Below are 25,435 nucleotides of genomic sequence, written 5' to 3' on the forward strand. Positions count from 1 at the left end.
AAAATGTAATGGGAACTCTAGAAGAATACAAGTCTACCTGGAAGCGCCAGGGACACTGTTCTAGAGACACTAACATTTAAGCTTAAAAGATTGAGGATGAATTTTTCCAGGCAAATAGAAAAGGGTGACTAGAGCAGAGACATATGCTTAATACATAAAAAGCCTCAAAAAGAGAAACAAAAAGCTGGGCACTGGTAGGTACTCAGAAAGCCAGATCTGAGGATCGTGGTTTGAAGCCAGCAGGAGCAGTCTGTGAAACTCTTATTTCCAAGTGGTAGAGCATGAGTAATCCTGAGGGGGGGGGGGTGGAACCTTAGGGATTGTACCCAAGCCCTAGGTTCAAGTGAAGAAAAGAAGGGAGGGAGGGAGGGAGGGAGGGAGGGAGGGAGGGAGGGAGGGAGGGAGGGAAGGAAGGAAGGAAGGAAAAGCAGTTGAGTGTAGTGGCACAGACCTGCAATCCCAGCACTATGGAAGTTGAAGCAAGAAGATCTTGAGCCAGCCTGGATAACATCACAAAACTCTATCTCTCAGAAAATCTAATAAAGTTGGGAGCTGGGTGCTAGTGGCTCACACCTGTAATCCTAGTGACTTAGGAGGCTGAAATATAAGGATCATGGTTCGAAGCCCGCCTGGGCAGGAAAGTGCTTAAGACTTTTATCTCCAATAAATGATTTTAAAAAAAAATAAAGGCACACCTGGAGCTCAAGTGGTACAGTGCTAGCCTTCAGAAAAAAAGAAGCTCAGGGACAGCACCCAGACCCTGACTTCAAGCCCCCAGGGCCAGCACACACACACACACACACACACACACACACACACACACACACACACACACACACACACACACACACCAAGGATGGAAAAAAAGAATAGCTTTTACAAGGAGGTGCAGTCACCCAGCAAGAAATGCTAAGGAGAGTTGGCTCAGTCTTTCAAGGAATAAAAAGAGGCTAAAGATGAGCATCCAAAACACGCAGTCCCAATAAAAGAATGAGGTGAGATGGCAAGTGTTTGAGAACATCATAAAAATAAGAAAGGAAAAGATTACATACTCCAAACAGATTTTTAAGAGACTTTATCAGGCCCATTTAATGTATTCTGCCACTATCTGTCCTTTGAATTGTTCTGAGCTCTTACTAATGTTGCAACTCCTCTCCTTTTGGTTATACTTACATTTGTCTCTCCTTTTCCATTTTCTTTTGGAGGGATGGTTCAGTAGTTTGCCGTTTTTGTTGTTGAAACCAGTCTCTATTAGGAGAAAGTCATCCTATAAAGCTGTCTAGAAAATCATATAGAAAAAGGATAGATGTCAATTTGGATAGATGTGAAAAGGATAATTGTCTCTGTGTTGTAGAATTCTGGTTGTTTGCATGTACATATGTGCCTGCATTTTTCCCAAATTAACATATTACAGGTTACAAAAAAGGGTTTTAAAAAGAATAAATATAATGAACTCTCTAATAATCTGGAAAAGGGTACATGGGAAAGGAAAAGGGGGAAAAGCATGTTAAGATTGTTTGGCAAGATCTGAGGAGCTTTTATTAGCATATGACATCCAGTATATATTGAGAAGCAGATAAAATCCTGACTCAGAAACTTTACATAAATTTTCTAAGTTCAGTCCTAACACAGAAGAGTAGTTTTGATTCAGGCATATGTCCAAAGACCTATTCCCTTTGATATTACTCATAAACCCTGGCCAGGATCCTCAGTGTGTCTGGCAAAGCCTCAGGTATATTCATTTATTTAAGATTGTATTAGGCACAAGAAATAGGCATTGTCCTGTGTACCAGGGGAATAGCACCAACTCAGTTGGTGGAAATCCAGAAGTCCAAAGGAAAAGCCTTTGTGCAGAAGGAGTGGCCTCAGGGCTGAGTGCTGACATCTTCCTAGCCAGAATGTGGTAGGGGAGGGAGCCTGTCAGGGTCTTTAATAACACGAGACCCTTGAGTGATTCCTGCTCTTATTTCTCCTGGGATGGCATAATGGATTCCTGATGATAGAGATAAGAAATGGATTATACTATGGTTTGTGGTTGTGCTATGTTTGGAGAAGTAAGTTCTGGCTTCTAGGTCTGGATGCTTTCTTGTAGCCTCCTGCTATTCAGTGAACTGGTATAGATTGAGTTTGAAACAGAAAGAGCCCCTAAGGCCTAGGCTTCCACACAGTCATTCTTCACCAGAAAGACCCTCAGCCCTCTGGCTGCTCTGGCTGCAAACTCAAAGGGACCTGGGGGATAAGACGGGTACAGGGCAGCTAGAATCATCAGTGCTTCTTACCGCCACCCGCCATGGCTAGACCCTCCTACCCAAAAGAGCTGCCATGCAGTGGGACTGAGGAAGACAGAAAAGAAAAAAAAAAAAAAAAAGAGTGTACCTTGAGTGAGATCTGCAGGCCTCCTAGCACATAGTAAGTGACAGAAATTGGTCATCTTCTATGCTTCCAGTGCCATCGAAAGGGTTTTAAACCAAGATACTAGGTTCTCTGTGAACTTGTTTGTGGAGCATCTCTGAAAAGCTTGATGCCTCCTGTACCTTTGCCTAGTGTCTTACTTTTCCTTGTATCCCTCTGACCTATCCCATCTTCCCCAAACTTGCAGCCTACCCTGCCCAAGAACAGTAACACTTGTTTTTCCTTACTCCCCACTCACCATCACTTCACCTTTCTCTCTCCTCTTTCCTCCCCATCTCTTCACCAGGCCAAAAGGAACCCTTCCCCCACCTCTACAGGAACTGAAGCTTCCTCTTCCCTTTTTTTCCACCAACAAATTCAACATGGTTATTTCTGGTCTGATCGCTCCCTTCAATCCTGCATCCTAAGAATAGCTTTTATTTTCTTTTCTCTACCAGACTCCTGTAGCTTTGCCCTGCTTTGCCCTCTCAGCATGAATTTATCCCTTCCTCACCCTGGGTGGTCCACTCCAGACTCCTCTCCAAAATTCTGTCTCCCTACAATGGCTATAATTTTGGATAGTTTTGTTTCACTGGACAGTGTGAATCCCTGTGTTCCCAGATTTCAGGAACAGAGTGGGCAGCATTGACTGCAGATGGATGCATGGATAAGCTTCCAGAGAGCTTCCAGCTCCGAGACATTAATCCTTGCCCCTTCACTCTTTACTGATGGCCAAATAAAGACTGGCCGGGCCTGCTCCCTCAGACTCAAGTTCTACTCAACAAGATCAGCAGCTAGTCCATGAGCAGGCAGGCTGGGGTGGTAAGGAGGTGCTGAAGAGGAATGTGGAGGACAGCTTCCACAGACCCATCACCAAGGCAATGAACAGAAAAGCCAGCCAGTACCCAGCCTATTGTATTGTTGTATTCCAGGTTCTCCAAGCCAGCACCCATGTTCCTAGATGACTCCTTTCGCAAGTGGGCTAGGATCCGAGAGTTTGTGCCACCTTTTGGGATCAAAGGTCAAGGTATGTTGGAACCATGGCCCACATTAACATCTCATTGCCTGGATTTTCTTCCTGAACTTCAGAACTGGACTGTATCTTCAGAAGTCCTAGTCCTGGAGACTTTCAGCACCCACTTACTCTTTCTTTTCCCCAATCTTTCTTTTGTCTTGATTAATGAAGTATTGACTCAGAGCCCGTCACTTGCCAGGACACATGACATGGACATTTACCACAGCAGTGACATGGATACTTCTCAGAAAAGCTCCAATCTAGTAATAGAGCAGACACTCAGCATTCTAGGAGGAAGAGGCGCCATATGATCACAAAACAGAAGTGCAAAGGTACTAGGTACAAAGAGAATATTTCCAGAGTCAACAGAGGCCAAGGCTACCTTTCAGAAATAACCTTTCTCCTCTTCCATCATCTCTACCTGATGCCTTATACCCTCCTAACCAAGCCTCCTCTCTTAATTCCCCACCCTCACAGTCCTGGAGCTTTTTCTGCTCAAGGCTACCACTCTTACCACTTGAGCTACAGCTCCATTTCCAGATTTTTGGTGGTTAATTGGAGATGTCTCATAGACTTCCTGCCTGAGCTGGCTTTGAACTGTGACCCTCAGATCTCAGCCTCCTGAGGGGCTAGGCTTATGGGTATGAGCCAACAGTGCCCAGCTCTTATTTTTATCACGTCCACTGCTAACCTGAACACTCCCTCTGTCTTTACCTTAGGGAGTTCTTCCCTCTAAGACTTTCACATCCCTAACATGAAACAGTTCTGTTTCTGTGTCCTGGTCCTGAGCTGCTTCCTGGCCTGGAGGAAAGAGAACTGAGGCCTTAAAGTCAGATAGGAGATTAGATCCTGTACTATCTCCTTACTAACTGATCTTATACAAGTTGCTTAACCTGTCTTTGCTTTATTTTCTTTATCACCTAAGTGAAGAAATAATGTTACTATATAAGTTGTGATCAGAATTAAAGAAAATAAACATTAAAGGGATGATAGATACCATTTGGCTGGGAGACTCAAGAATATTTAAGCCGGGCTGGGAATATGGCCAGTGACAAAGAGTGCTTGCCTCATTTATATGAAGCCCTCGGTTCAATTCCCCAGGACCCCATATATAGAAAACGGCCAGAAGTGGCGCTGTGGCTCAAGTGGTAGAGTGCTAGCCTTGAGCATAAAGAAGCCAGGGACAGTGCTCAGGCCCTGAGTCCAAGGCCCAGGACTGGCAAAAAAAAAAAAAAAGAAGAATATTTAAGCCCTTCACTCAGCCAGCCCACTCCTCCCTGGAAGGACAGCAGCCAACAAGAATGCTGTTGAACATGGGCTTTGACTTCAGACCTCCAAAGAGAAATCTAATGAATTGGGTCCTGCCATATGAAGGACTTCTTGGGTACATGTAATCAAACAGCCTATTCTTATCTCCTAAATCCTCATGCAAGACTCCAGGTATGCAACTACAAAGTCTAGAGAAGTCTAATACAGAGCCCACTGGAAATAAGAACAACTTTTCCTGTATGTCCTTTTTAGGAGGAGCCAAGGACTTCTAAAAAATAAAGCCCCACATATATCCTTGATCTTGGCCAATTAGTAGTAAGCTCTACCTTAGAGGCAGAAATGGAGATAGAGAAAGAATCTTAGGCCTCCCTAAAACTCATAAGGCATATCTGGAGGCATTTAGTACTGAATACTCGTTACAGGTTTGATCCTTGCCCTGTTCTCATTCAGTTTCTGAAAAGATTTCACCTATGTCCTCATTTTTCCCATGCACTCCTTCACCACCATTCCAGGGCAACGGGGCATCCTTGTTAGGGACTGGCTCCCAGCAGAGGTGTACTTGCCTCGTTCTCTGCCTCTGTCTCCTGTGTTAGGGAAAAAGTTAGGGCAGTGACCTGGCCCAGCCTGTGGGTCTTTTGGTTTGGTTGGTTGACTGGTTTGCATTTTATTTTGTTTGTGCTGGTACTGGGACTTGAACTCAGAGCCTTGTGCTCTTGCTCAACTTTTTCACTCATATTTGGCTTTTTACCATTTGAGCTACACTTCTAGTTCAGCCGTTTTTAATTTTTTGTTTGTTTGTTTATTTTTGCGGATTAATTGGAGGTAGAGTCTTGTGGACTTTTCTGCCTGGGCTGGCTTTAAATGGAGATCCCTAGATCTCAGCTTCTTGAGTTGGTACAATTACATCAGTGAGCCACCAGTGCCTAGCCAGCCTTCATGTTTGGAGCTCCCTTTACCCAGCTTCACCTCCCCTCTATGCTCAGATTTGTGCTGCCTCTAAGTAAAATTATTCTAACTTAAATGATCCTCTAAGAGTTACCTTCCCCCTCTTTCCACAGACAATCTGATCAAAGCTATCTTGTCAGTCACCAAAGAGTACCGCCTGACTCCTGCCTTGGACAGGTGAGCCACTATCGGCCTCTGTGCCCCTGTCTGTCTGGTATGTGCAAAGATATTAGGACCCAGCTGGTCTTCCCTATACATGGTCAGATTCTCCAGTATACCTGTACATGCACATACACAGCCTTGGGGGTGGGGTGGGGAAGAGCAGGTAAATGAAACCACTTGCCTGGATTGGCACCCCTCAGGCTATAAGCACTTAGCAAGACATCTTGATTCTGGATATTAGAAGTCTGAGGATAAGAGCTTCAGACCCTGGAACTCAGTCCAGCCCAGCAATGGGACTGAGGATCTGTGTGGTAGACTTCAGTCTAGGAGGTAGGAACAGCCCTTAAGCCACCTCTGGAAAGGGAAAGCCCTAGGGTCAGGTGGGAGAAGCAAACGAACAATCCCTTTAGTGGCTACTGGGAGCTAAGGGGCTTCTGAGATGAAAAGAAGCACAGTCTCCAGTCTTCATCATCTGTCCTTGCTTTCCTGGCAGAGCCTCAAGCCTGGCCCACTTGTCCCTGTCCCCAAAGGCTGCCTAAACCCCACTAACACTTGGGGAACCCTTACCTCTGGATACCATCTCACAGGAACCTTGTCTTCATTTCCCAGCTTAGTCCCTGGGCCATTCCATACCCATAATTTCCTGAGGAAGTGTCACAAGCTAGGGATATCAGAGTCCTGGAACCCAGTTTCTCCGAGTGTGGCTCTGACCTCCTTTAGATGAGTTGCTGGGGTCCTTGGTCCTGACCATGCACATGGGGTCAAGGGACAAAGGGAAAGAGGCCTGGTGGTCAGCTATCCATGGGCCTTCATTCTGTCTTCTCAGCCTCCGTTGCCGCCGTTGCATCATCGTGGGCAATGGAGGTGTCCTTGCCAACAAGTCTCTGGGGTCACGAATTGATGACTATGACATTGTGGTCAGGTGAGCTCCCCAAAATAGCACCTTAGGCACCTGCATGTCCTGCCCCAAAACCAGAAGCCATAAGCCTATTGAGAACTGTCTGTTCATCTGACCACCTAGGCCAGAAGTCAACAAAAACCTCAAGAAGACTGGGTTGGAGGTTTTGAAATGGAAAACTAGGTGACCTAGACTCCCATTCTCTGCACTTGGGGTATTCTGGGGTTGTGGTGCCTCCCTGACACAAACACAGTGCAAGCTTTGACTGGGCCTGCTCTCTGTAGACTGAACTCAGCACCAGTGAAGGGCTTTGAGAAGGATGTGGGAAGCAAAACAACCTTACGCATCACATACCCTGAGGGCGCCATGCAGAGGCCTGAGCAATATGAACGTGATTCTCTCTTTGTCCTCGCTGGCTTCAAGTGGCAAGACTTCAAGTGGCTGAAGTACATCGTCTACAAGGAGAGAGTGGTGAGCTCCCCAGCACCTTCTTGCCCTGGGGCCTTGCTGCCAACTCCCCAGCTACCAAGGCAGATCTCATGGACCCCACAAAGGAAAAGTAGGAACCTTCAAAAGAAGCATTAATGACCCCAAACTGAAAGACAGAAAATACAACCAAGTAGAGCGACAAGAAGATGCCAGGGTCCCAGGCCAGGCTTCATGAACAGAGATGTCTGTTGTTTACTACCTACCTCCAGATGCCCCAGGAGCAGGCTCTTGCTCAGACTTCTCTAGCCAGACCCCAGGAGTCTCAGGGCCCTTCAGTGGCCGGAGAGCTCTGGAGAAGGAAAGTGCTAATCTCTAAGGCCAGTCTTCACACTCTCCTGCCCTGTCTGTCATTCACTACCCACAAAGCAGGTCTCTCTTACTCTGGTCATAAGCCCCTCCCTCTTTCTCAGCCAGAGGAGTAAGGCTTTACATGGGGCCCTGAGGCCATTCTGCAAGAACCACAGACCCCTCAACTTGAGAGTGCCAACTCCCAAACTTAAAAGTCTGGGCCTCTCTCTGCTTTGTACTTTTACCACTGAGTCTGATTCTGTTCTTCAGGTATAATCAGATTCTGTATTTGTGGTTTAAGGCAGGCAAGCACCTGGGACCATTTCTTTAGGGAGTGTATGTAGCAGAATAGGGTCAGACTGCTTATTTGTTGACCACCCACTGGGTCCTCTCCTGAGGCCTGTATAGCTTGGGTCCTACAGGGACACCTGCCAACTTGTCTGGGTCCATCCTCCATCTCCTCCCCTCCAGCTGTGACCCCTCCCCTCCAGGGAGGGTTACTATAGAGCGAGCTCAGACCATTTATTTTTCCAGTCCTCAAGCCTCTCTCTAACCAGAGATTGATGACAGATGGCCCTCAGCATGCAGCAAGAAGCTAGTTATTCTTTCTGGAGACTTAAAGACAAGCTAAGAGTGAGAACAGCTTAACCTGCCTGTGGGGGTCTCAGTGCAATTTGATTTAAGTCCATAGTCCATTGCCAAGCAAGGCTAAGTATGAGCAGTGCCATGTAGGTAGCAATCAAAAGAAAAAAATAGCTAGAAATTCATGTAGGTAGGATAATGGGACAGGAGCCCACGTTAGAACTAGGCTAAATGAGGCAGCTGAGTTGTGCTGGGTTCAGCCTATCTCTCCAAAGAGGAAGAAAGAGCCAAGAGGCAAGGTGGTCATGTAACTTTAGCCAGCGTGAGATGGTTTACTGCCCACACTAAACAAGAGAGAATGGGGACAAAGGGAGCACCCTCTGTTCTCAGAACCCTGGAGCCTGTGTTACCAATGTCCCCACTCTTGGGCAATTGAATTTTGGTCCCAGGTAGGTACTTTGAAGATACTAATGGGGACACATTGGGTCTGCCTTGGTCAAACCCAGGGGCTGCTTTCTCACCTGGACCCTCTGCCCTTCTACCCCCTCTTTCTGACACCCCCTTTCTGAATCTGTGGATACCTGTCAAAGCCCCAAGCCTCCACTGGGGCAAGAGATCACAGAGGGCCGAGCACTGATCCCATTGGATTTTCCCCCTCACTACCCAGTCACCATAAATGATCTGAAATTGCCTTGAATACCAGACCCTGCTTCCTTCTAGGCAGACTGGGAAAAGCCAGGCAGTCCAAACAAAGTGGGCAGGCCAGAGCTGAGTTAGGGCCAGCCAGGTGAGTATTGTTACTTGTCCTTCAAGGAGAACCAGGGTCAGTCAAGTCAATCAAGATTCTTATAGTTCATTCACAGGAGAAAGAAAGCAAGAAAGAAGAAAAGGAGGAAGCAAGCCATCTAGAGTCAGAGAAAGCAAATAGCAGGACCTTGCTGCTCCAGGAAATCTGCTGGCCTACCCTTGGCCTTTGAGGTCCAGGTGGATGTGAGCCAGGTTGACTGGTTCCAGGCCCCTCTTGTCTGTTTCCGTCACAAGGCCCAGACACAGACTTGTCCTGCTTCTGCAGTGTTTCCAGCCAGGCAGCCTCTGGCTGCTGGCCAGCTCTGCACCTATCTAGAGTCTTACCTGCAGACTTCTGGCAGAAGGCAGCTCTGTCCTGGAGCCAAGGCCTGGATGGGCAGGGCAGGGACGGGTATTAGCCCTCAGTCACAGCTGCTTGCTATATGAACAATCCCCTGTAACATGTACCTTTCTGGTACCCAGGAATCCTGATGAACTCTGGGAAAGGAGATGTGACACAGGAAATGAAACAACCTGAGTAGGACTGGCCATACTTGCCTATCCAAATGGGACCTCTGCTTTTCACCAGTTATGGCTATTTGTTTCCCTGATTCACTGGACACAGATAACTCCACACGGGTTACCAAAAAACCATTTATCTTCCTGGTCCCAGGAGCCTTCACCAAGCCAGCAAGCAGATATAGGAGTCCCAGCCGTCCATGTTCTCCAGAGAGCACCAGTGTATGGGCGAGTAAGGAAACGAGGCCAGGAGGGAAAGTGGAGCAGGGATGTGGGAGGGGGAAGGGGTGGCCATATTAAGTCCCTAGTGGGAGTGGGTAGCCTCAGTCCCCATGAAACTTCTCAGATGCAGGTCTGTAGCTGACCCCATCTACTCAGTTCCTTGGTTGTCTGGCATTAGTGAGGTACTGGTATTACCTTAGTCCCTGGAAGTTCAGTCAAGTTCATCACTGCTCCTGACCTGCAATCTCTCCCAATCCAGTGGGAAAGACAACCTCAAAGCTAGAGTTGCCTGTGTAGTGGGTGCCATGATGGGGAGACATCTTTGTAGCCCTGAGGGAAGGCTGAGAAGGACAGGAGAAATCTTCCTGGAGAGGGCTGCTAAGCTGCACCGGAAGAAAGTGTTAGGACTGAGTTATGTGAAAGGTGTCACAAGCAAAAGAACAACATGCACGGAGGCCAGGAGAGGTCATGCTCCCTTGAAGACATTATCAGTAATACTGTGTGGACAGAACAGGACACAATGCCAGCGATATGACAATGTGTGCTGTCAAATTTCCCAGCTGCTGTGGCCTTTGGATCTTCCTCTTGGGTCTGGATGAAAGTTCCAGATGCCAATCCACTATACAGAGGAAGAGTTCTTGGGCCTGGAGAGGTCAGGACATGTGAAGGGCAGAGCTCCATTCCAGTTACTTGGGCCCTGGCCTCCTGTCTCTTGTCAGCATCTCCTGCTGTGCCCCAGAATGCCTAATAACCTGGCAGCATCACACTGAAACTTGAAAGCTGGCTTCTGCTGAGTATCCCTCTACCTGGGCTAGGTTAGTGTGGCTGTGGTTCTCCCCCATGGGGGCAGAAAGGGTGAGGGCTGGGGCTGTACAGTCAACACAACCCTGACCTTCCAGTGGTAGTTCATCCCCTGGAAGGTCAAGGGAAAAGGAAGGGCAGGATCTCAGAGGCCAAGCAGGATCTCACATTCACACTCAGGGGGATGAGGTTTCGGAATTTGGAAGCAATTACATTATTTAAGAAGGGAAATCAAGTCAGGTTCAATAGTTCACACTTAGAATCCTAGCTTTCGGGAGGCAAAGATAGGAAAATTGTGAATTCAAGGCAAGCCAGGGCTATAGAGAAAAACCCTATCTCAGATTTTTAAAGAATCAATAAGTAATTTTTTTTTTGGAGGGGCGGTCCTCAGGCTTGAACTCAGGGCCTGGATGGTGTCCCTGAGCCTCTCTGCTCAAGGCTAGTGCTCTCCCACCAGAGCCACAGCATCACTTCCAGCTTTTTCTGAGTAGTTTATTGGAGATAATAATTTCACAGACTTTCCTGCCTGGGCTACATTTGAACTGTGATCCACAGACCTCAGCCTCTTGAGGATTATAGCCACCAACACCCAGCAAAATATTTTTGAGTCCCACTACAATATAAGTGGTACTACTCATCTTTTAATATTGGTGTAAAAATTAAGAGATTCAGAGCTGAGGGTAGCGGTTCGAAGCCAACCTGGGCAGAAAATTCCCGGTGAGACTCATCTCCAGTTAACCACTCAAAAACTGGAAGTGGCTCTGTGGTTCAACTGGTAAAGCACTAGCCTTGAGCACAAAGAGGCTCAGGGACAGGGACAGACACTGAGTACAAGCCCCACAACTAACAAAAATTAATTAAGATGAAAGAGAGAAGTACCTAACACAGAGCACAAGTATGTTCTCCAAGGCATTTGCAAATGTTTTGGGTTTTTTTTTTTGTTTTTTTGTTTTTTACTTTTCATTATTGGTAGTGGTGTTGTTATTAGAGAAAGAACTTACTGCATTGGGGGAATGAAACATTTTCTGTATAGGCTGTAGGACCTGCACTAGGCGGGGACCTAAAAGCAGGAGCCAGAGGCCAGGCCTAAAGAAGGTAGAGTCAGAAGCCCCTAGCAGATGGCAGGACACAAGGGCAAACAGGGCCACTAGGTCCCAGAATGTGAGGCCTTATTGGAGCAGGCCCAAGCTGGGGATTGGATGTCCATCTGCACTTGGGCCTCCGGTCTGTTCAGGTGCAAGAGGGCTGTCTGGAAGAAGTCTAGCCTTAGCACCACCTCACCCCCAGGGAGATTCTAGTCAGGACCCACATGTAGTCTAACTTAAGAGCCTGTGGTCACAGGCCCCATCCTATCTCTCCATATCACTGCCATGAACCTTCTTGGGAGAACATTTCCTTTGTAGCCATCACCAGTGGCCACAGCCATTTCTCCCACGCTTTCTATTCCCTACAAACACCAGGAGGACTTTATGCTCCCTCCCATGCCATGCACACTAGCCATCCTCTTCTGCAGATAGAAATGCTCAGGAGTAGCCAGGCAAGATGAGTCCTGCTCATTATCCTAGCTACTTGGTGGCAGAGATAGAGGGATCATCATTCAATACCAGCCTGGACAAAAGGAGTTTGTGAGATAGCATCTCAACCAGTAGTTGGGTATAGTGGTATGTCTCCATGATCTCCCAACAACACAGGGAAGCCTGAGTAACAGGCTTGAGACCCAGGGTTTCCTGGGCACATAGCAAGATCCTGCCTTAAAAAAGAAAAAAAAAAAAAGCACTGCAGGGCTGGGAATGTGGTAGAGTGCAAGCCTAGCAAGCATGAAATCCTGGGTTCCATTCCTCAGTCAGTACCACATAAACAGAAAAGGCCAGAGTGCTCTGTGGTTGAAGTGGTAGAGTGCTAGCCTTGAGTAAAAGAAGCTCAGGGACAGTGCCCAGGCCCTGAGTTCAAGCCCCAGGACTGGCAAAAAAAAAAAAAAAAGCACTACAAAAAGGACCATAAGTATGGATCAAGTGGTAGAGCATCTACCTAGCAATCACAGGCCAGTTCAATCCCCACTTCCAACAAAAAGAAGAAAAAAAAAGCCAGGTACCAGTGGCTCATGCCTATAACTTTGGATATGAAGAGCTCAGCCTCCTGTGGTTTGAAGCCACTGGAAGAGGCAGTCCCTGAGACTCTTAACTCCAATAAACTACTGGAAAAAAAAAACAAACGGAAGTGGATCTGTGGTTCAAGTAGTGGAACTTTATCCTTGAGCAAAAGAAGCTCAGAGGCAGTGCCTGGGCCCTGAGTTCAAGCCTCAGGACTAGAACCAAAAAAAGAAAAAGAGGAAAAATCACTCTGGAGTGGGGCTCATGTCATTACCACTTTCCACTCTTCATCACTGTGATCTCTTCGTCATTGTGCCTCTTCATAGTTTTTACTATTTTCCTCTTCCTTTTCCTGCTTTTCTTCCTGTTCCTTCTGGGAGCAAGGGTCCTTACTTGGACCATTTCAGCAGCATTTTAACTCCTTGCCTCAGTCAGGTTTCTCTCTCGATCTCTCTCTAGTTCATGTGATTGGTTTATTCTCTTGCTTAATGGTTGCCCATTGTCCAGTTTCCTACGACCTGAAGCATCATTGTCACCTGAAAAATCATTTGAGGAAGGGCTCACTGGAGAGTTTTTGGATGAGAAGCTTGGGGGCGGGGGCAGCAGTCTGGTTTATCAGGCACTTCCCGCTTCCTTGCACCCTGCACCCAACAGGTCTACTTCACTCTGCTGTACCCTGCTTCACACCTCCTTATTGGGCCTGCCTCCCTTTGCAGGGCTTTGTTTCAGTCCTCTGACAAGCCTCTGGGGGGCAGGAGCAGTCTCTTCTCTCTACAAGCTCCTCCGCAGTGTTTGAAGAATACTTGGCATATCTAAATAAATGAATAAGTGTGGAAACTGAGGTCTAGAGTGAGAAGGTAGTGGTCTCAGCCCCAAACCCGGGGCTCTTAACAAAGCTACCTCCTACTTGCACTTCCCTGGGAGATGAATCTTTTGGATTCAGATCCGTACATCTTTTTTTTTTTTTTTTGTCTCTCCTGGGAATTTCTTTTCTCTTTGCCAGGTTTCATTTTATTTCTGTAGATGATCCTCCTTGATAAAGAAATGGAAAGTAAACAGTGCTCTGCCTCTCTGTGCTGTCTGTCAGCATCACACAGCCCAGCCCGCCTGGCTGTCTCTTCTCTTTGTTCTTTCCTTTTTCCAAATATAGCTGTCAAAAAGGTTTTTTAACCCTCTCTTCATCAAAATAAATCCCAAATAGACTAAAAAGTAAAATGTAAAAACACAACCAAAGGAAATTTGGAGCAAAATAGTATGCCATAGTCTAAGAGTGAGGAAATTGCTAAGGCACAAAAGTACTAGAATAAGTTAAATTTGATACCTATATAATTTAAACCAGCAAACATGATTGTACTGCACAATTTGTAAATTATTTAGATAGACAGTTACTGGTGGCTCACACCTGTAATCCTAACTACTCATAAGCCTGAAATCTGAGGATAATGGTTCAAAGTCAGTCTTCATAGAGAAATCTCTAAGACTCTTATCTCCAATTAATCAGTAAAAAGCTGGAATTGAAGTGTAGCTTAGTGCTCCAGCACAAAAAAAGCTGCAGAAACAAAGCTGAGTGATAGTGCAGGGCCCTCAGTTCAAGCCCCAATACAAAAAGAAAAAGAAAATTTGACAAATGGCTATTATGAAAGTCATTAAAACAACCACTAGAACTCAGCCACTAAGGGGCAAGAGATGAACAAATCACACAGGAAGAAAAAAAGGAGGAAATTTCCTCAGAGATAGGATCTGCCCACTTGAAGACATTGACCTGCAGACACCAGGGTGCCATTTGTTACACACTTTCAAAGAACAGTGCTTAAATGCAGGGCTGGCAATATAACTCTGTGGAAGAACACTTGCCTAGTATGCCCTGGATTATATACCCAACATCACAGGAAAACAGATGGATAGGGCTGGGAATGTGGCTTAGTGGTAGAGTACTTGCCTAGCATGCATGAAACCCTGGGTTCAATTCCTCAGCACCACATAAACAGAAAAAATCTGGAAATGGCACTGTGGCTCAAGTTGTAGAGTACTAGCCTTGAGCAAAAAGGAAGCCAGGGACAGTGCTAAGGCCTTGAGTTCAAGCCCCAGGACTGGCAAAAAAACAACAAACAGGTAGGTAGACAGACAGACAAGTTATCCGTACGAAGAACCATCATCCAAAGGAAGGAAAAACATGAACATGATGACTCTTATCATGGTGAGTTTTTTTAATAGCAGCCAAACTTAAACATAGCCTAAAAAGTTTATAACGTAATTAGGGTTCTACTCCTGGCTAGAATGTATAGCAGCAGCATCTACCCTGCAGAGGCTGTAGGTAGCTGGAGCAGCCTTTGTGTTCACTCTCCCCTTTGTTCTTTCCATGTGGAAGCCTGTGGACTTAGAACTGGATTCAGTGTTAGAAACTTCAACCAGGCTCTTCTCTGCCATCACTGCCTGTTACACTGCTGTAAGGAATGAATTGGGACAATGAACATCCAACACTTCTACTCCATGCTCATCTGCAAGGCCACAGGTCCAAGAGTAACTGTCAGGGAGAGCAACAGGGTATGGCACAAGGGAAAAGATGCCATCTTTGTCAAAAGAATTCAACCACTCCATCTCTTGGCCTTCTGAATACTTATAGAAAGCTGGGCGGTGGTGGCTCATGCCTATAATGCTAATTACTCAGGAGACTGAGACCTGAGGATCATAGTTTGAAGACAGCCTTGGCAGGAAAGTCCATGAAACTTATCTCCAATTAACTACCAAAAACTGGAAGTGTTGATTCCTCAGTACCACGTAAACAGAAAAAGCTGGAAGTGGCACTGTGGTTCAAATGGTAGAGTGCTAGCCTTGAGGAAAAAGGAAGCCAGGGACAGTGCCCAGGCTCTGAGTCTAAGCCCCAGGACTGGCAAAAAATAAATAAATAAAAAGCTGGAAGTGAAGCTATAGCTCAAGTGGTAGAGCACCAGCCTGGAATGAAAAAGCTAACAGTAACCAGGTCTTGAGTTTAAGCCCTAGTACCAGCACACAAGGAAGGGAAGGAGAAAAAAGATAAACTATACTAAACTCAGGCCTTAACTAGGCTATTTTACAGGGTCCATCTTGTTTTTGTGGTACTGGAATTTGAAATCTGAGCCTCACTCTTGGAAGCCAAGTGCTAGATTACAGCCATGCATTCAGCCCACCAGCCCAGTTGTAGAAGTTGGCCAGCTGAACCTGAGTATTTCAGGTATAGAGAACAGCATTGGCAAAGCATGTGGGTTTTACTTAATTAAAGGTAATTCAGGCTGGGGAATAGTGGCTCACGCTTATAATCCTAGCTACTCAGGAGGCTGAGACCTGAGGATCATGGTCAAAGCTAGCCCGGGCAGCAAAGTCCATGAAACTCTTATCTCCAGTTAACCATCTAAAAATCAGAAGTAGTGCTGTAGCCCAAAATGCTAGAGCACTAGTCTTGAGCAAAAAGCTCAGGGACAGCGTCCAGGCCCTGATTTCAAGCCACACAACTGACCAAAAAAAAAAAAAAAGGTAATGAAGTAAACCAGCGGGTAACAGGGATAGTACTGCTCTTAGACATGGGCAGAGAGATGTCTGCTCTGGCCCTCCTTGGGCCACACCCTTTGCCATGGAGTGATATGGAATATGCACAGCCAAGGGAAAAATGCCCACTCCCAAGCCAGGCCCATCCACTCTTGTGGAGATTCTGGAAACGTCCAAATCTTTTGTCCCACCACTTTTTAATCCATCCTTCCATCTTCCAATCTTTCCAACTCTGAGCAGATGTGAAGATGTGAAGGTTGGGTCTACATATGTGTATAATTTTAACAATGAGAGGAGTCATGGGTAGGAAGTGTGTGTGTGTGTGTGTGTGTGTGTGTGTGTGTGTGTGTGTGTGTGTGTGTATCCTGGGCTTGAACTCAAGGCTGGGCACAGTCCCTGAGCCTCTTTGTGCTCAGGGCTAGCGCTCTACCATTTGAGGCAGAGGCCTTTTCGGAGTAGGTTTTTGGAGATAAGAGTCACACATACTTTTCTGCCCGGGCTGTTTTCAAACCACAGTCCTCAGATCTCAGCCTCCTGAGTAGCTAGGAATATAGGTATGAGCCACCAGTGCCTGGCTCCTACAAGTCATTTTTAAAGGAAGTTTAGACTATATATTTTATTTAGTAACTTAATAATTTGATTTATAACACAAATATCTGGAGTCTTTTGTATGTGTGTGTATGTGCTGGTTCTAGGGCTTGAACTCAGGGACTGTGCACTCTCCCTTAGCTTTTTCATTCAAGGTAGTCAAGGCTGATGTTCTACTGTTTGAGCTACATCTCTAGCTTTTTGCTCATTAATTGGAGATAGGTGCCTCACAGACTTCTCTGTCTGGACTGGTTTTGAACCATGATCCTTAGGTTTTAGCCTCCTGAGTAGCTAGGATTATAGGCCTGAGCCATCCTGGCATCTAGCCTGGAGTATTAATTAAGACTAAGAGTCTACATTTTAGCTATGTGATGTGTGAACACCCAGTTTGTCCCTGACTCCACATGGATATATGGTGGTAGTAGCTGGGTTTATAGCGGGGAGAAGGAAGAGGGTTGTAAGCCAGCATCAGTCACATCAGGGAGCTTGGATGTTATCCTAAGACTAATAATAGCAGAAGCTAACAAGAGCTGACTTGGAGCCAAACACTTTATATGCATGACTTTAACTGTCAGGACATAAAACTAGTATCATTACCCTTATTCTATAGGTGAGGATAATGAAACTTAAAGCAGAAAGACCTGCCTAAGGGCACAGAGTCATAGGGTGTCAAGGTTCAGACTCAGACCCATACTCTTAGCTGTCAGTGCAAACTGTCTCAGAGGGCAGTGGGGAGCCACTGAGGGCTATAAACCTGAGTGTCAACATCAGATCCAGGCAGGGAACTGAGCTGAAGGAAGGCAAGATAGAGGGACCTCATGAGAGCCAGTGGACTAGCAGGAAACAACATGAAGAGCTACTCATGCCCTGGCCATCTCTGTCCCCAGACTCCTCAAGGACAGAATCCTTCCAAGGAGACTGGCATACATTTTCTTCCTCCTTTCCTTCTATACCTTCCCCCACCAGTCCCCTTGGCTGTTTTGGCAAGAACAGAACAAGACCTGGCTGTTCCACAGAGAGGAGCAGGTCCAGGCTTGACTGAGGCAGAGATTCCTGGAGAAGGAGGGAGTGACAAGGAATGCAGCCTTCAGCTTCCTTGAGGAGAGGTGTGACCCTTGAGGGTCAGCAACATTGACTGGCCTCCCAGTTGTGTTCAGTTGGTGAGAGAAAGGAGATGTGAGAGACTGGGGGCCAGATTGGGGCCTTGCAGGCCCAAGCCTTATGGGACAGGACTGCTGATGGCCCTGGCAGTGTCACCCAGTAGCAGATGGGCCTCCAGTGCCCACTGTTTACCTACAAGAGCCAGAGGGAAAAGCTGACTCCCCTCCTCAAGGGTCTGGTTTTGTTCTGATGTGGCCCTGTGCAGGTGTGAATGTGTGCTGGCCTCTCTGTGGTGGCTGACATCACCAACCACACCCCCTGCTTCAGTCTCTTGGCTTCTGCAAGACTCAGTCATAATAGGTAAGATTTATTAAGCTCTCACTGTGTACTGAATACTGTGCCAGATGCTATAAAAACATACAGCATCTCATTTAATCCCCTCAATTCTCTGGGAAGTCATTCTTTGTCATCTTAGTTTCATGCAAGAGGAACTTGAGATTTAAAAGATATGGCATGAGCCGGACACCAGTGGCTCACACCTGTAACCCTAGCTACTCTGGAGGTTGAGATCTGAGGATCAAAGTTTGAAGTCAGCCTGGGCAGACACATCTGAGGTTCTTTTCTTTCTTCCTTTTTTTTTTCTTGCCAGTCCTGGGGCTTGAACTCAGGGCCTGGGCACTGTCCCTGAGCTTCTTTTGCTCAAGGATAGCACTTTACCACTGAGCCACATTCCCAGCCCACATCTGAGGTTCTTATCTCCCATTAACCAGCAAAAAGATACAAGTGGAAGTGTGACTCAATGTATAGAATGTGCAAAGCACCTGATACAAGTCTCCACATGTATATATGTGTAAGAAACTTTCACCTCATGCCATAAATGAGACACACTCCACATCCTCAAGTCAAGCCAGTCATTTCTCCTTCCAGGAAAGATTAAAGATGAGAAGAGTCAGGAGCCTGCCCCTCCCCACTGGAGCTTTCTTCACATTCCCAAAGAGATTTGAGATAATAAGCTAATTTCCTCCAGTTTCAACTAGTGGTTAAATATGAACCCTTTATTATGGCAAGGCCAAAATGTTTGTTTCGGTGATGACTCCTCATATCACGGCAAGAACCAGGTTCCAGAGTCAGAAGCAACACACTCGAGGCTGGGTGTGCACCTTGCCAGGTCCCCTCCATGAGATGGGTGGCAGGGCACTGTGTGACCCCCCACTCACCTTAGAGTTCTTGGGAGGCAGAGGACAGATGTCCCTCATTTTTTATTCCAAGCTCTCTGGTTCCTGAGGAAATCCTGAGAAAGCAGAGATGGCAGAAATAGTGTCTTGGAGCTAGGATACCCAAGTTTGACTTTGTCTCAGACATTTGCAGGCTGGGTGACTGAACATGTCTCGTTTGAACCTATGAAATGGATGAAAGGAAAAGAGACATAATGTCTGTAAAACCAGCCTCATGTCTCACACAGCCCCTAGCAGTGCCATTCCCCCTCTTCTTGTTTCTCCTGAGCAGCCCTTGTGCTTTCTTCCTACGTGTATGGGGGCATGCATAGGCAGGAGCCCCATGTAGTGAACTGTTGGAGCCTGCCAGACTCTGTAGAAGGGGTGAAGCTGTGCTATGCTTAACATGGGCTAGCACCCGCCATTCTGGATGTCCACCAAGGCTGGCCACACCCAAGAAGGGACTTCTCCCCAGTGCTGCCTAAGGGTTTGCCCATTGCTCCCCCGTCCTATTCCTACTGTGGTTTGCTACGCCTACCTTTACCTCACACACACCCCTTCTCCAGACACCCATAGAAGGGATATGGCAGCAACATGAACTGGTATCTGCTCTTTCAGTCTGATGGGCTGAGGTCCAACTTAGCCCCAAGGGCCTATTCTTTGAGCTGACCCATGGAGAACAGAAAGTATCTGCCAAAGAAAGATGTTACCATGGAGATGGACAACACATGGAGGGAGTGGTGAGGGTAGTGGCAGTCTACTGTAGAGGCAGAAGCAGAGAAGACAAAGGTCTTGTCTAGTGGGAAACGGTTTACTGCTCCTGAGGCCAGTGATGGAACACGGAGCCTCAGATAGATGTCATGTCCCCTCAGTAACCACTGCAAGGTTGGGCACTGGGCCACAGAAACAGGAGCCTCACCTTGTGGGGTGGAGGAGCACAATATACCACTGATGTGCACACAACCTGAAGTGCCTTAAGTTCTCACAGTGGCCACAAGGTAAATAGGAATTGTGCTCCTGTTTGTCCATAAGGCAACTACTATGTGCCTAGCTCACACGATAATGATGGGAGCTAAAGTTGCATCTCAGCACTAAAGGTCTGAACTCCCTATTTTATCACCTCAAAAGGTCATGCTCACTTATACTGTATACTATTTTGTTTTAAGTCAGAAAAAAGAGCAAGAGGCAGAGGTTGGGTAGGATTGATCACACAGGTGGAGGAGAGGACATTAGGGAATAAAACATCCTGCTCCTGCCTCCCCAGTACATGCATGCGACCCCATGTCAGGATTTTTTTGTTGTTCTATTGCATTAATGTTTAAATTTTCTTTCATCTTAATATCTACTTATTTAGGAGCCAGGAGTTTGGCCTAGTGGTAGAGTGCTTGCCTAGCATGCATGAAGCCCAGGGTTCGATTACTCAGTACCACATACACAAAAAACAGGGGAAGTGGCGGCTCAAGTGGCAGTGTGCTAGCCTGGGGCAAAAGAGCTCAAGGACAGTGCCCAGACCCTGAGTTCAAGCCCCAGGACTGGCTGTGTGCTGTGCTGTGTGTATGTGTACATATATTTACTTATTTTGTGTGTGCTATAAGAGGAGGAAATAAATGAATCTTTTTCCCCAAGTGGCAGATCTTCAAATATCACTTGTTCCCATCAATGATAGAGCTGGTCTTATCATAACTTATATTGACCTTCTTCCAATTATCTTTTTCTTGATTGTTACATGTGTGTCTTTGTTGTGCTAAATATATAATACTCACTAATACCTACTTCCTACTTTATTTTGGTGGGGGGGGCAGTCATGGTGCTTGAATTTAAGGCCTGGGCACTGTTTCTGGGCTTTTCTGCCCAAGGCTAGTGCTCTACCACTCTGAGCCACAGCGCCACTTCTGGTTTTCTGGTAGTTAACTGGAGATAAAAGTTTCACGGACTTTCCTGCCTGGGCTGGCTTTGAACCTCGATCCTCAAATCTCAGCCTCCTGAGTAGCTAGGATTATAGGCATGAGCCACCAGTGCCCAGCTTAAATACCTACTTTTTAATTAAAGGGTATTAGTTTTACCTTTTAATTCTTTTGGGTAGGTTTTTAGAATCTTTTTTATTGTCCTTATAATTGTATTAAGCTTACACGTTAATCTAGGTAGAGTTGGTATTATATTCATATTCAGCCTTCCCATCCAAGAATATGATAGGTCATACACATATCATATTTTAGATCATCTGTATCTCAGTAAAGGATTATAATTTTCTTCCTATAGATCTCAAAGACTTCTGAACTGTATTGCTGAGTATTTGATTTTGTTGTTACAGTGCAAATGGACTCTCTTTTTTTTATTGTACCTCATTAGTTCCTCTTAGTGTACTAAATTACCTTAGCCACTCTAAATTTAATTAATTCTTCTGTGTTTTCTATGCAGATGATAGACTTGCAGGAAGTGACAGTTTGGTTGGTGCTCTTGGCTTCTCTTAGGAGCACAAGTGTGAATGTAGGAAAAGGGGCAGAATGGGTTGACCCCAAGGTGAAGGCTCCTCAGTCTGGGGAGGGGCTGGGTATTTAGTGAGCTCACAACAGAGTATTGAAGTGAATGTATTCTGGGTGGGCTGGGTGACCAGAAATGTTCGTGTGATTGGGCAAGAGAAAGGGAGAGGATTAAAAGGAGAGGAGTTATGACCCTGGGACAGACACGAGCTGTCAGGTTTCAGAGTTGATACCTTTCCAGTTTGGGACCAAGATTTCTGATGGAGAAATGATCCCATTCCCGCCTGTGACAGAGCAGGGATGTGATCTGGGTGGTGCTTCTGCTGTCCTGTGTGCTAGCTCACATTCTGTCTTTATTTTTCAGGTTTACTTTAGCAAAGTTGACTGAGAGCCAGGAGAGACAGCAGGAGGGAAAGGAGGCGAACTCAGCAGAGCAGATAGGCGAGAGAGGGCAGGCTCCTGGTGGTCCCCCAGCTGCTGCCCTAGGGAGGCGGGATAGCTGGACCTTTGTGTCTTCCTGTTGGGCCAAGAATCCCCTCAGACCAGAATAGCACTCCCGACAAGGTGCAGCGCACTTCATATCCTCTGTTACACACTGGGGCCAGCCATCTACTCACCCTTCACCATTACTCACTGTGTCTCCATCACATCCCACGGCTCCTCACATGCCAAGGCCTTCCCGTACCGGCTCGTCTCTACCAGGGGCCCCTGACGGACTGTCTTTGCCTCTTCTTTTTTTTTTTTTTGGCCAGTCCTGGGCCTTGGACTCAGGACCTGGGCACTGTCCCTGACTTCCTTTTGCTCAAGGCTAGCACTCTGCCACTTGAGCCACAGCGCCACTTCTGGCCGTTTTCTGTATATGTGGTGCTGGGGAATCGAACCCAGGGCCTCATGTATACGAGGCAAGCTCTCTTGCCACTAGGCCATATCCCCAGCCCCTGTCTTTGCCTCTTCTTCCACCCATGTCTCATCTGCCTGTACACACATTGGGTTCCTTCCACTCACCTAGGCCCACAGCTAGCTGCATGCCCAGCTCATATTCTCTTACACTGTGTCTACAGAGTGCTTCAGATGGTTTCTGGAAATCTGTGGCCACTCGCGTGCCCAAGGAGCCTCCTGAGATTCGCATCCTCAACCCGTATTTCATCCAAGAGGCCGCCTTCACCCTCATCGGGCTGCCCTTCAACAATGGCCTCATGGGCCGGGGGGTGAGACTCATGGGCCCTTGTAAGAGAGGGGAAGAGGAGGACTGGCAGAGGTGACGAAGGAAGGAAGAGGTGGCAGGGTGGTCGGCAATGCCCCAGGGAAGTAGTTTTGTGGGGAGGAGGGCTTGGACATGGAGCTGAGTTAGTTCTGAGGAGCTCATGTGAGATCTCAGTCCTCCAGTGGAACTCTACACTCCTCCTCTCCTCTTGCAGAACATCCCGACCCTTGGAAGCGTAGCAGTGACCATGGCACTACACGGCTGTGATGAGGTGGCTGTCGCAGGCTTTGGCTACGACATGAGTACTCCCAATGCACCCCTGCACTACTATGAGACCGTGCGCATGGCAGCCATCAAAGAGGTTCGGGCCTGGGCTTGGGGGCATTCCTCAGCAGAGCCAAGGTTGGGGGTGGGGAGCTTCCGGTACAGAGGACAGGCTCTGACTGCATGTGGACACAGGAATGGTAATGGGATGAGCCAGCAGTTGCTCTGGCTGCCCAGAACTCCAAGGCCCTGCCTACCCTTAGCTGAGCAGTCACTGGAGGTCCACCCTGCATGCAGGACTTTGACCAACGAGGTCCTACACTCCTCCCTCCCAACTTCCCTCTAAACCCACACTGCCTTCCTGGAGCTGGACTCCCGCCCTGATGCCTTCTCTGCCCTTGCTCTGTACCTGTACCTGGTCCCTCCTTGTTGCACCCCAGCATCATATTTGCGGCATGGAACTAATTCACATCATCCTTTTCTATGATCCCTGCCTTCTCTCAGAGGAACATCCATCCCAGGAAGTTCCTCACTCCAAACCGCCTCTCTGGAACCAAGCCCAGGGGCTGTTTATCACCTAGAATTGCTGTCCGTAGCACATAAGTACTTCTACAGTGCCAGATCTCCTGGCAGTTTTCTCCATAGCGAGGATCTCACAGGGAAACTGAACCCTTTTATACCCTAACTTCTGCCACAGCTTCCCACAGGGCCCCAGCCTGAAGCCTGGAGACCTTCCTTGGGCAAGTGCCCTGAGCAGCTTTTCGAGGCACATCCGGGGTGCAGATGTATATTTCTTTTTTTTTTTTTTTTGCCATCCCTGGAGCTTGCCTCAGGGCCTGAGCACTGTCCCTGGCTTCGTTTTGCTCAAGGCTAGCACTCTGCCACTTGAGCCACAGCGCCACTTCTGGCTGTTTTCTATATATGTGGTGCTGGGGAATCGAACCTGGGTCTTCATGTATACAAGGCAAGCACTCTTGCCACTAGGTCATATTCCCAGCCCCAGATGTATATTTCTGTGAATCCAGGGGCTCTGGTCCCCACCAGCCCTCGTTGCTGTTTGTCAGTCTCCTTACCTGCCTCCTTCCAGCCCCATCACACTTGTCTTGAGCCTCACATTTCACAAGCTCCCAGCCATCCTCCTCCAGGGAAAAAGCTGAAGCTGTACAAAGAGCTTGAGTGGCTCCCATTTGGAGCCTTTCTGCTCCTCGCTGCCACTCAGCCCAGCATCCCCCTTCTCACCTGACATGATTTCTCAACAAGGTCACCAGTGACCTACCTCAGGCTGCCCAATCCAGTGAACACAAGTCGTCTTTTGTGATCTCTCAGGAACACTTGTTTCTGTCGTTGATCAGTCCTTTCTGCTCAGGCTTCTGAGTCATTTCTATTATCTCTCTCTTTTTTTAATTCACCCTCCTCTCATTTGCTTTCTCATTTCCAGTTTTGATCTGTTAGCTAAGGCTCCATTTTCTTACTCTAGTCTCCAAAGTTACATCTCCATCTACAGCTTCGGTTACCATATATGTTATTAAGCTTTAATGTAGTTTATCTTGGCCTGCTCTGGCTGTTATGACAGAATACCTTAGTACACTTGGCTTTTAAAATCTTCAAGAAACGTATTCCTCACAGTCCTGAGTCTGGGAGTCCACGATCCAGGGAAGGCAATGCTGGTGTATGATGAAGGCCTCTTCTTGGCTCACGACGGCCATCTTGGCACCCTGTCCAGTGGACAGGGTGAGGGGGTCTCCGGAGTCTCCCATAGGGCACTGACGCTGTGGGAAGTGGCCATCAGAGGGAGCAGTTAGGCTGTGACTGGACATGGTGAAAGCAGCTCCACAGGTGTGGGTGCTACAGTGAACGTTGAACCGAGGCCTGACAAGACTGCAGAACCCATGTGCTAATAAGTGTTCTCTCCCGACATGGAGGAGAGGGAGAGAAGATGCTGAGCAGTAGCTGGAGAGTGAAGCTATTCCTATAGTAACCCACCTCATGGCAGAACTATCTAGGCTGGAAATAGAGACTGAGCTGTGAGCTGTGAGCTCATTGCTTGCTCAGCAAGCATCTTTCCTGTAATTTCCACAGGAACAATAAATACATCTTCTAGCAACTTTGCAATATGCAGTACCTCATTGTGAACTGTAGTCAAGAGTTCTCACCACACAAAAAATAGTTATGTAGGGTGATGGATATGTGAATTAGCTTGACTTAATTATTACTATGATATGCATAATTTAAAACAGTACACTGTACCCTATAAATATATGCAATTATTACTTGACAGTTATGGGTATAGTAGCATATATCTGTAATCCCAGCATTTAGCAAGTTCAAGCAGGACAGTTTTGAGTTCAAGGATAGCCTGGGCTACATAGCAAGACTCTGTCTCTAAATAAATAAATAAATTTAAAAAGGGAACATTAGTGGGGCACCAATGGCTCATACCAATAATCCTTGCAATTTAGGAGACTGAGATTTGAGGATTGCAGTTCAAAGCCAGCCTGGGCAGGAAAGTCCATGAGTCCATGAGACTCCAATTAAGCACCAAAAAACTAGAAGTGGAGCTGTGGCTCAAGTAGTAGAGTGTTAGCCTTGAGCAGAAAAGCTCAGA

General features: G+C 47.0%; 1 protein-coding gene across 4 annotated transcripts in view; it reads left to right on the top strand.

Annotated features, from left to right (window-relative positions):
- The window catches only part of St3gal3 (ST3 beta-galactoside alpha-2,3-sialyltransferase 3), a 170,090-nt gene that overhangs the window by 143,056 nt on the left and 1,599 nt on the right, over nt 1–25,435 (top strand). For 2 of the 4 annotated variants that reach the window (XM_048351112.1, XM_048351110.1), the window contains 6 exons: nt 3,324–3,418; nt 5,734–5,797; nt 6,609–6,704; nt 6,965–7,151; nt 22,424–22,570; nt 22,781–23,619. In XM_048351112.1, coding sequence (XP_048207069.1) covers nt 3,324–3,418; nt 5,734–5,797; nt 6,609–6,704; nt 6,965–7,151; nt 22,424–22,570; nt 22,781–23,176 — 985 coding nt within the window. In that variant the 3' untranslated portion in view covers nt 23,177–23,619. Of the gene's footprint in view, nt 1–3,323; nt 3,419–5,733; nt 5,798–6,608; nt 6,705–6,964; nt 7,152–22,423; nt 22,571–22,780; nt 23,620–25,435 lie in introns of those variants that run through there. The other 2 variants (XM_048351114.1, XM_048351113.1) reach the window with 1 other exon arrangement.

Source organism: Perognathus longimembris, chromosome 7 (assembly GCF_023159225.1).
Source record: "Perognathus longimembris pacificus isolate PPM17 chromosome 7, ASM2315922v1, whole genome shotgun sequence".
NCBI classification, from domain to species: domain Eukaryota; kingdom Metazoa; phylum Chordata; class Mammalia; order Rodentia; family Heteromyidae; genus Perognathus; species Perognathus longimembris.